We start from the raw sequence: 12242 nt of genomic DNA on the forward strand, positions 1-12242 counted from the left end.
CTCACGATATGCTAATTTGGTTATATATGGTATTTATCATATAATTAGCTATTCCAGTACAACTAGGGTAGCTACAATAATATGAGAGAGAGAGAGAGAGAGAGAGAGAGAGAGAGAGAGAGAGAACCAACTAGCTGGTTTGAGTGCCTTGACAAAGTGTGGTCCAATAAAACTTGTCAATTGATCCAAACAGTTATTTCATTAACAAATTAGGATAACATTTGGTGGCTCACTTTGAATTTGATGGTGGCAAGAAAATCAAAGAGACAACTACTGTCAATTACAAAGAAAAGTAAACAGACATCTATTTAGCTTTTAAGAGTATTCAAGGCAGTTATAGATCTATCAAAACAAAGAAAAGTTAGCAACATTTCACTTCCAAAAAAATCAATGATAATTTTCTATTCCACAAGTTCACCTTCCTTCTTGTCAAAGGAAGGATGAAATGTTATGCTACATGAACCCATTCCTTCAGCAAGCTGGTGAAACAACTTTCCCAAATTTGCAATGAGTCTATAAGAGGTCTCATCAAACTTCCTATATAACAATATTACAGCGAAGGCTTTTTCTTTAATTGTTACTCTATGAAATGGCAGAACTGGCATACAGGGGAATGGATTCGGATAGAAACAAATTACCTCCAATGCATCGGTTATGCACTGGTGAATTTATCAAAGCTTCCATAACTCTTTTAACGGAGGCAGGCACTAGAAAAGTTGTTGTGGAAGTCAGAAAACAGGTTTTCAGAAAAGCAAACACCTCTAACTGTGATCTGCTGACTTGTAAGGAATGAAACATTAAAAAAGTGGTCCAAAAAGATTCTGAAGTGAATGCCGAATGGACCCAAGAGTCGAACACCCTCCATGAGCAATTGAAGGGAAATAATATTTTCAGGAAGCTTCAACTTTCCGTTAGGATCAAATTTGAAACAATTGTTAGTGATCTCAAAATATAAATATGGCTGAGGAGAGTTGACTAGTCACTTCCACTACTATGTCCATCTGAAAAAGAACAGAGCAAGATTAAAATTTAGAAGCATAAATGCTGTAAATTTTTTAAGCAATATAAGGGATGAGGAAGATGGAGAGCTGTCATACCTCCTGATTGTCTTTTCCCTTCCATGGCTTCTTTCTTCTCTTGGCAACTTAAGCAAAGAAAAGGGCCATCCCATGGACGAAACCTTTGTGGGCTTGATGAGGCAGAATGAATTGAAATACCCTCTCCATGCTTCATCTCAACTTGACAGACTGCACATGTAAACAACCTAAACATGTTGCAGAGCGGGTACTTTGTATTTAACCTGCATTCCACATAAGCATATTTTGCGTAAGAAGCTATAAATTTACATGAACACTTGAAAGTGATTGTGCCACCATACTACACTTGTATGACAAAAAGGACAAAAAAGGAAAGCATTAAATGACCACTGGTCACATGATGCCTGACATATAAGCACAATTCAGATTAATAATCAGGGTTTTCGTAGCACCAACCTCTCTGAAAGCATAGCAGATCCTTCCTCAAATATTTCCTCCACCATATCTGGCTCAATGTATTCTTTTTCAACATAAGAAGATGATTCCGAGGACTTCCTACGAAACATAGACTTGAACACACCTTTTCCCAGTTTCTTTGATGGTGGCAAAGGAGCAAGAGGCTTCTCCTGTGGCAATATGTCAATTACAATGCAGGTTGTATCATCACGTAGTCCTTTTGCTTGTAATGATTCCTGAAATGGAACAAAAAAGAGTAAGATAAGCAGTAAAAGTAGGCAAGCAGGCATAGAGTCTGAAATGTAGGAGTCAGTGATGCATATACTGTGGTCTAGAGGGGGAAAAAGGTTTATATTCTGGTTGTAGCATACTTTAACAATTTGCGCAGCAGCAGCATCTGGCGGCATCCCATGACAACATTCAAAAGCTGTCTCTGCAGACAAAGCATCCCAAACACCATCACTTGAGACGATAAGCCTACCACCCGCCGTAGATAGCTGCAAAAAAAGGATTTAAAAATTATGAAATAGAAAAGGTCATAAAAAACTGAAGATCTCAAGAATTACTGGCAGATCACAAGAGAGTTGGTATCCATGTTCTTTCATTGTGAGCTTGAATGTTGCAAGGTGACCTTGAGCCGAGATTTTGATATTCTCATTCAACCTTAAAACTTTCTTGTACAGTTGTTTAATTTATTGTATTTCCTTAAAAAGGAAATTTCCAATGGTAATAATTACTGCATTGCAATGAAAGTGAATAATAATTCACCAGGGTACCAGAGAATTGGCATAAACTCTACTTTCTTCTAAAGCTGTCTCTTCTAGTTCATGTTGTGGGGAGAAAAAAAGTATTTCCCCCAAAATTTTTGTGTTTGCTCAAGTTGATAGAATTGACTGTCTCGCCTAACAAGGTGCATATCTAATCCCATTGTTTTCAACAAGCTGTGTGAAGGAATGCAGGTGAGATAAACCACCTAATATGTATACCACGCTCTAAAGCTCAATTTGAATGCAGTTACATAATAACTTTAGTACAACTTGCATTGAAAGCCAAAAAGCAAAAACTAGCAGCACAAGTAACGGTAATGTACTAGTCATGAACATCTAGGGAGCATATTCAGATGGCTACACGAAGTTCTGAGAGAATTAGATTGAGAATTAGATTCCAATAATTTCTAATAATTAAAACAAGAGGACTCAAATAGTCTAAATATTAAAAATGTTGATGGTGAGCAACATAAATCCTCTGCACTACGCCCATTCAAGATGATTATGTGCCTTATCTACCCAATAGTTGATGTATGACTAAGCACCAATCCCTAGAGAGCAACTCAAGGAAAGCCATGTTTAGGGGGTTTTTTGTGGTGCACTGGTGAATGTAGATAAAAATAACAGTAGGGTTTTGAGGTGAAAGCAAAAGGAAAATGCACGTTTTGAACTACTGTTTGTTGTACTGAGAACTGTATAATAAAATTAACTGTAGTTTAGAAGCTAATTGAAGGACAATTGCTAGATACTTAAAAGGAAAATAGAAATAAAAGCAGATAAATCTAGGCGTCATGTCTAGTTTTCCTAAAAAATGGACACAAGGTAGGTCACCGCCATTCCTCAGAGAAGGATTGCAATACACAAGCTTGAGCAAAATTCTGCAAAACCCTTGCAACAACACTTATAGAAACTACACTTAATCTTGTAAGGACTTGGATTCTATGCGCTTTCACTACTAAATTAAAACCAGCTGCTAACAGCCTGTGTTAATAGTCCAACAAAACCTATTTCACTTCAATCGATTTCAATCTCTATCTATCTCTCATTTGCTTGTCAACCTCCCCCCTCCATCCTCCTCCCTCCTCCTTGGGACATCTTGAGTGAATCAACACCCAGAACTTTATATTGCAATAGTATGCTGCAAACAAGGAAGTTCAAATAAGAAGTTGCACAGAGAGTAGATCCTCAAACATAAATTATACGATTTGAAATTTCCAGAAGTAAAGAAAAGATATGCTTACATGTATGCTTACATGTACAATGGGATGCAAGAAGATAGTAATTACAAATGGGAATGTAAATGTGAATGTAAAGTCATCACAAACCACGTAGTAAATATTTAGAAAAAGAGAAACAGGAGTGAAAAAAGAGAGGAAGATGAAGAGAGAATACAACACAAACCTTCATTTGCTTTACATAAGGAACAGGAACAATAAACTCGCCAACATCCATATCACCAATTGATCGAGAAAGACACAAACCACCAGGCCAACACCTCAAAGGACCAATCTAAAAATGAATCATTAAAACAGTTATTTACCAGCTTTATTTCATGGATTAAATAAAATGAAGAATTATTCCTTGTGAATGTTCGAAGATTCCAAAAAATTCAACTGGAGGAGAATCGATCTATCATCTTACACAGGCAGATCAGCATCATTGGTTTATCTAAACAGAAAATATTATTGGAAAAGTTTGTAAAAGATTCAATAATCAAATCTGCTAAAATCTAGAGATACATCATCCTAAAATTCACATCAATCTTAACCAAAACAATCTGGTTCTTTGGGCAGAATTCCCATGTTTTAAAAAAAGTATTAAAGTTGACCTGGTTTTCATTCAGATTTTCACATCTGGAATCAAAATAATGGACAACGAAAACAAAGAATTATGATGCGAAGGAGGGGAGATGTGTGCGGGAGAGATTGAAGGGGAGGGGGTTTCATTTTTCTTATGAAGCCTAAGATCCTATCTTGGAATGCCTGGGGGCTTAGTGATCTCAATAACTGCCTTCAGATTAAGTCTATATTGCGTAATTGGAAGGTTGATATCGTGTGTTTACAAGAAATGAAGTTAAGAATTATTGACAGAAGAATTATTCATAGTTTGTGAGGCTGTTCATTTGTGGGATGGTCTTATATGGTGTCTATGGGAGCTTTGGGAGATGTTTGCTTAGGCCCCATTTGATTGTTAAACTCATCTTAAGTTCAACTCAGTTCAGTCTAATTTTAAGCTAAGTCTAACATCCAAATACCCAACTCTCACATTACTAAACTCATTTCAACTCAAAACCTCTTTACACGTGGAATCCACAACCTTTTTCAACTTCCCATAAATATATCTAAACTCATCTTAACATCCAAACACATTTAAACTCATCTTAGGTGGATCCCAAAAAACTCACTCTATCATCTCAACTCACTACTATTCATAAAGAACTCAACTCAACTCAACATCCAAACGCTACCTTAATGTATGATAGAAGAGTAGTGGATTCCATCGAGGAGTGTATTGGGAACTTATTGGTTGCTTGCACTTTCAAAAATGTTGAGGATGGGTTAGGGTGGGCTTATGTGGGTTCTTACAGGCCAAATTTGGTGGACAGTAGACTTTTGTGAGAGGAGCTGGTGGGCTTGTATGATCAGGGGGTTTGTTGTGATGTATGAATGGGGATTTTAACATTACTTGCTTTCTGAGCGAGAGATCATTGAAGAATGATTTAAAGAAGTAGAATGTGGAAGTTTTAAGGAATCTTGATAGTCGGAAGAATTCCCTTGTGGAGGGGAGTTGCATGACTTGGACAGTAGGGAGGAGAATGGGGTTTTTTCTTGAAAAGGTTTTGTTGAGGAAAAGTTCCGTGGCTGCTGAACTCGAGAGTTTGTTGTTGATGGAGGAGATTTCTTGGCAGCAAAAATCCAAGGCACTACAGTTGAGAGAGGGCATAAATGTACTAAACTTTTTCATAGAGTGGCTAATTCCCATCGGCATAGTAATGCTATTGAGATGCTTCATTCAAGCAATCATGTGCTAACCCTTTCGAGATGAAGGACCATATTGTGCACTATTATGAGAATCTTCTTACCCAACAAGCTACATGGAGGCCAAATCTTGATGGTTTGGCTTTTGACTCTTGATCCCCATAGCACGAGATGGTTTGCAAGACCTTTTGACAAAGATGAGATTCATCCCGTGATTAGTGGGATGACAAAAGACAAAGCTCCCAGTCCTGATGGCTTTTCTACGGTGTTTTTCTAAGCTTGTTGGGATATTTTGAAAGATGATGTGATGAGGGTCTTTCAAGTTCAAAAAATGCCTCAATGCAACTTTCATTGCTCTCATTCCAAAGAAACCTTGGCTTTAGGGGTTAAGCATTTTGTCCTATTAGTCTTGCGAGTGGGGTTTACAAGATAGTTTCGAAGGTTCTAGCCAACTGTATGAGTACGGTAATGGAGCAGATTATTTCCAAGCATCAAATTGTTTTTGTTCAAGAGAGACAAATTCATGATTCGATACTCATTGCGAATGAATGCTTAGAAAGTAGAATAAGGGACAGCGTTCTAGGATTTCTTTGTAAGCTTGATATGGAAAAGGTGTATGATCATGTGAATTGGGAATTCCTCTTTTATATGCTTGGGAGATATGGCTTTGGGGAGAGGTGGCGTTTGTGGATCAGGCGTTGTCTCTACTGCTTGGTTTTTGGTGTTGGTAAATGGCACCCTTGCTGGGTTTTTTAATAGCTCTCGTGATTTGAGGGAAGGAGATCCTTTGTCCCCCTTTCTCTTTGCTATTGTCATGGAGGCACTTAGTCGAATGGTGGAGGCCCTTGTTGGTGGAGATTCTCTCTCTAATTTCCCAGTGGGACATCCTAATTTTGGTTTTATCATACTTTCTCGTCTTTTTTTGAAGATGACATGACACTCTTCTTTTTTGTGATGAGGACCATGGCCAATTCAAGCATTAAGGGCCCCTTGTTACATTTTGAAGTTGTTTCCAGTCTCCAGGTGAACCTTGGAAAGTCTAAGATGGTCCTGGTTGGTGTGTGCACAATATTAATAGCTTGGCGAGTCTTTCGGGTTGTAAAGTTGCTTCCTTGCCTATGAAATATTTGGGTCATCCATTGGGGACTCATTTCAAGGCTGAAGCCATTTGGGATGGGGTTGTTAAGAAAACTGAGAGAAGGTTGGCATGGTGGAAAATGATGTATCTATCAAAAGGGGGTAAAATCACTTTAATAAATAGGACTCTCTCCAAACTCCCCACTTATTTTCTATCCTTGTTTCCTTTGCCTGCAAGGGTGGCCAATCAGATTGAGAAGTTATTTTGTGCTTTCTGTCCAATTTCTAATGGAAGTTTGGGGGTTCGTAATTTGAGGATTTTTTTTTTTTTTTATATGAGTGATAATTTGAGGATATTTAATAAAGGTCTATTGGGGAAATGGTTAGGGAGGAATCAACTGGAAGGGGAGTTGCTTTGGAGGGAGGTAATTGAAAATAATTATGGACGTACCTTTTTTTTTTTTTTTTTTTTTTTTTTTTTTTTTTTTTTTTGCGTTTGGGGGGGGGGGGGGGGGGGGGGGTGTTGGTGTTGGTGTTGGTGTTGGTGTTCTAGTGAGGTGAGGGGGCGCATGGTGTGGATTTATGGAAATGTTTTGAGTGAGTTTAGCCAATCAATTATGTTTTGCACTTGGAGAGGGTTCTAGGACAAGATTTTGGCAAGACATTAGGTGTGGTGATTGCGCTCTCAATAGGCTGTCCTGGCCATCTATTGCCTTGCTTCTGATTGGGAGGCCTATGTGTCAGATCTTTTGATCTATTCTAATGGTTCTCATCAGTGGGATGTTTGTTTTACGAGAGCTGTTCATGATTGGGAAATTGAAGATGTTTCTGCATTTTTCAGTCTCTTATATTCTATGAGATTTGGTAGCAATGAAGGGGATAGGATGTTTGGAGGTCCAATGGGAGCAAAATGTTTACAGTTCGATCTTATTACAAGGTTTTGGCATCACAGAGTCGTATTTCTTTCCCTTGGAAGTGTATTTAGAGGAGTAGATTGCCTTCCAAAGTAGCTTTCTTCATTTGGACTGCTGCTCTTGGGAAAATCTTGACTATGGACAATTTGAGGAAGCGTGGTCTCATTGTCATGGATTGGTGCTACATGTGTAAGAAGAATAGTGAATCTGTGGATCATTTACTTTTGCATTGCAAGGTGGCAAGGGCATTATGGGATGAGATTTCTAGTAGATCTGGCATTGCTTGGGTGATGCCTTCAAGGGTGGTGGATCTCTTACCTGGAATGGTCTTCACAATTGTTCTCAGGTGACTATAGTTTGGAGGATGATTCCTTTGTGCCTTATGTGGTGTATTTGGATAGAAAGGAATGATCGGTGCTTTGAAGATAGACAGCACCCTTTGGATTAACTTCGTAATATTTTTGGGTACACTACTACACCTTATTGCTTTGGTTTTCTGCCATTGTGCTTAATGGAACTAGTGTTCATGATTTTCTTGTTTCATTTTTAGGTTCCTAAAATGTATTTAGGTGTTTTCTTTCATATACCCCATGTACGTGGGCAACACCTATTTCATTCTTATTAATAAAGTTTTTTTACTGATAAGAAAAAACAAAGAATTACCACTTACGCATCTTGATGTATTTACAACTTACTCACTGCTTAGTTAAGTTCAGAAATTAATTCAAAACGAAGTCAAACAAGATGTACCTCTGCACCACCACCAGTATTAAGCCGACCCACCTCTCCCCCACTTGCAGTGATACGCTCCCTCCTAATAAAATTGAAAAAGATTAGGCCTAAGAGGGTCATTGTTAAGTGAATCACTAGACATATTATATTAATAACTTACTCTTCTTCATTGCATTCAAGTCTGTGATCTGCCGACAAATAATAAATACCACCTTCAGCAGGTTCAAGTATGCAACGGGAATCACCAACAGATGCAACAGTTATGACCCATCCTTCTATTATCACAAAGGTGACTGTTGTTCCCGATGTTTGTGCTGAGGTCAACATAACAATTATATGAAAAGCATGCATGCAAATTGTAGCACAAAATATATAAAATAGGGATATTATAGTATGAGATATAAAGCTACATAACAACTGTCCGACACACAGACCTTTCTAAGAAGAAAAAGAAAGTTAATAGTTGTTACTGATCTTGTTGCACATGCATACATTAGCCACCAAACCTATGCAACTTGAACAATCAAATAGAACACAAATATAAATACAGGATTCCAGAGCCTTTTAAAGTGAGGTGTGCCTACATAAAATGCTCCACAAGCAACAAATATGGAAAAACCTGAACTTGCAAACTTGACAAGAGTGACAAAGGCATTGATTCATAGTGCTAATAAATAGGGTTAAATTGCAAAAGCCAACTTGATTATATGCTGAACTTGGATGAATCATTAAAAAAATGGATACTATGCACACTTATGAATAAAAGAACCCAGCAGAAATTTACATTTGAATTAAAAATACGCGTACCTCTGTCTTGAAAGTCTTTATCTGTTTTAACAAAGCCTGCAACCAAAGCCCTTGGAAGTGCTGAAACCCATTCATCTCTGTTAAGATCCAAAGGAATAGCACCTAGTACATTATTGAGGAGATTCTCCTTAGAGTATATAGCAGCAGCAGATCCATTATGTCCATCAAATAGCTGTAAAAAATAGTTTATTAAAAACAGCCCATAAATGATGAAGTAGAATACAACCAGTACAATAAAATAAACGGAATGCAGCCACCAGTGTTCCAATGGTTTTCAAACTTTAAATAACTTTAATGGCAGTGAAAAGACACCAATAAACCAAAATAAGCCACATACCACAAGTTAACAAGAACAAAAATGGATGAAATATGAAAAAAACACTCGTGTAAAACTAACTGATGAATACTTTGGCAAAGCCAAAAGGCAAACCTTTGAATGCCTTTATGGCTTATGATATTGTGAAGATCAAGTCAATCTTTGGTAGAAAGTAAAAACCCTAGTAACCGAAAATTATCCATCCCAGCTAAGAGCCAGAACGAGATGGACCTAACCTTGGCTTTTCCAAGAACTTCCCATCATTAAACTCTTTATTCTAGTTCCTTTGAGCTATCAAGTAGCAGTCATATAAATCGAATCTAGAAATGAACGTAATGGGATTTGACACTAAGCAATAAAGGTCAACCAAACTACCCAATGAACTTGATCAACACAGTAGCAATACCATTATTTTCCCTGATTCCTAGCAACCGTTTTTAATGTCAGTTTTAGTGGCTCTAATATTTGGTTTCTAAAAATCCTTACTCCTGCCCGTTATAAACCTATATTCCATTCAAACTGCTAAAAAGATCATTCGTTGACATCTTGAATGTAATCAACCCACATCTCGAATGTAGTCAACTGACAGATTATACGAAACTCTAAACTCGCGTTATTTTTTGAAGCAAGCACCAATCAATCAACATATCAAACAAGAACTAGAAATTTTGATGCAATCCATCACAGTGGAAATAGTCAACACCGATACTTTAAAAAGGAAAAACCATACCCCAAAAACGGAGTAAGTAGAGACCCCATCTCCAACCATCCTTTGGCATTCCGTTTTCAGTAAGGTAAAATCCTCCCCTTTCTTGCTCTGGCTGGCCTGACCATGGATAATTTCCGGCCTCTCAATCCTCTCGTTCGCCAATTCACGCTTGAGCAGCACCGAAAGCGGCACCGTGTGATGCTCACTTCTCGAGGACATTGTTCTCTCCGATAAAATCCCAATATAACTTCTCGCCAAAGAATGTACCCCCTCCCTCACCAACCTCTAATCCTCCATGCGTTATTAGACAAAGCCCTGAAAAAACCAGCCAAATTTTCGAATGTCAAACACTTTACATAAATAACATTTTCCCAAGATTTCCTACTTCGATCGGTAAATCATCGATTTCCATAGTTTGACAGCCATGACAGAGACGAAATTGATCTTCCAAAAAGATGGAAAAGCATAGAATATGGACCAAAGGAAAAAAAAAATACTACGAGCAGAGATTTTATTCATTGCCAAAAGTAATTTTCCATAACGGAACAAAGTAATCCATCGTGCACTGATCGCAAAACGCAAATGAGAAAATGACAACGAAAACCCACGTAATGTGGACAACGTAAAATCCAAAATATATTGAAACAGGCGAAAAATCACAAATCCTAATGGATACAATCACAGAATCGAGAAGATTAGAACGAAACAGGGATGAAAAACACCAGAGAAAGAAAACGAGATGAAAAGCAAACGATATTTACGGGAAAAAGGGAATATCAGCGACGGGAGCAAGATGCGATTAATCGAAACAGTTGCTGTGATCGAGAAACTCGGATCCCGGCGTACTGCAAAAATTCCATTGTCGAAGACGAAGCTAACAAAAAAAACCCACGAAACGCGCCAACGGAAGCTGTTCTTCTCTTTTTATTCTTTTATTTTTCCTTTTTATTTTTTTATTTTTATTAAGAAGCTCACATGGCACTTAACGCAACGTTTCAAGCTTGCTCGGCGCCTCCGAGCCGAGCCGAGCCAAGAGTAGTGGTCTCCACTCAACATCACTGTCTTTGCACTTGCGGCGCTTTCGGAACCGTGGGCTTAGGCAATCGGAGACATAACCCCGTTTAGATAATAAATGTGTTTTATTTAATTTGATTTAATTTTTTTATTTTTACAGAGATGAGATAAAAATTTAAATTTAAATAAATTTTATTTTAAAATTAAATTATTTATTTTATTTTATGTAAAAATTTAAAAAAATTATAATAATTAGAACAGATGATATGAGATAAAAATAGTTGTGAAAATAAACGAGTTGTAATTGATTTTACTGTTAAACTATTTATTGTAAAAAATATATACTTAAAACGTAGAGTATCAATCAATATAATTAAAGACAATAAATTTTGAAATTAAGAAAATTATTCCTATAAAAGAGTGTTCCTAAAAAAGAGTAATTTTGTTCAAATTCCATGCAAATTTATTCTAGAGATAACCCCCCATATTATTATAGACTATTTTAAATATTATATATATATGCAGAATTTTAAAATTGAAGTGAGATAAGATTAAAGTTATATATTTAATATTATATATATGCAGGACTATTTTATTTTATATATATATATATATATATTTGGTCTCGTTTGTTTTTTCAGATGAGATTAGTTGAGATTAAAAAATAAATTTAAATAAAATATTATTAAAATATTATTTTTAATATTATTTTTATTTTTAGATTTGAAAAAGTTAAATTATTTATTTTATTTTATGTAAAAATTTAAAAAAATTATAATGATTAAATTAAATGATTTTTTTTAACTTATTCTATAATTATAACAAAAACAATATCAACTTATAGCGTAAATATTGCTAAAAATTCAGATCCTAAAAAGAGTAGTTAAGGTTGGGACAGTTATGGTTGGCGGATTGGCGTTTATTAAATTGAGAAATGGGTTGGCGCAACGCGTGTTTGATTTTTTCTCACGTCCTTGTAACGTGATGGACTCATTGGCTGGAAAGGTCAACTTGACTCAGTCCCATTTCTTTCTAAATAATATTCCACCCCTTAGATGACGGCAATTAAGTCATATGATTTAGAAAGCGATTTATTTTTAAATAAAATAAATAAATAAATAAAAGATAAAATAACTTGTACAATATTTATTAAATATTTATTTAGAAAATTCTTCTTATCAGTCACTATTCACTTCTATTATAAATAAATAAATAAATAAAAACTCATGATAAGCACTTATTAACTATAAAAACAGAAGATATTTTGATTTATAAATAAATAAACACTATCAAAGTTCAGTGAAATAAAGAAAGATCTTATAAATATTATTAAATATATATTTATTTTTATGTATATATTTCTCTAATTTGTGTAATGGACAAGTTTACAGACTTTAGTCTTCGTACACATACAGGCCCCCACATGCAGTCATGA

General features: G+C 36.1%; 1 protein-coding gene across 1 annotated transcript; it reads right to left on the reverse strand.

Moving 5' to 3' along the window:
• Window positions 1–376: 376 nt before the first annotated feature.
• Window positions 377–10727, reverse strand: LOC121242966 (probable protein phosphatase 2C 12). Its single transcript, XM_041141013.1, has 10 exons — window positions 10555–10727; window positions 9815–10108; window positions 8769–8940; window positions 8122–8275; window positions 7980–8043; window positions 3662–3769; window positions 1865–1990; window positions 1494–1729; window positions 1098–1300; window positions 377–1001 (listed from the first exon to the last, which is right to left on the reverse strand). Exons 2-10 carry the CDS (start codon window positions 10010–10012, stop codon window positions 976–978), a joined length of 1287 nt encoding a protein of 428 aa, XP_040996947.1. The 5' UTR covers window positions 10013–10108; window positions 10555–10727; the 3' UTR covers window positions 377–975.
• Between the last annotated feature and the right edge of the window lie 1515 nt (window positions 10728–12242).

The sequence above is a fragment of the Juglans microcarpa x Juglans regia genome, chromosome 8D (genome assembly GCF_004785595.1).
Source record: "Juglans microcarpa x Juglans regia isolate MS1-56 chromosome 8D, Jm3101_v1.0, whole genome shotgun sequence".
NCBI lineage: Eukaryota > Viridiplantae > Streptophyta > Magnoliopsida > Fagales > Juglandaceae > Juglans > Juglans microcarpa x Juglans regia.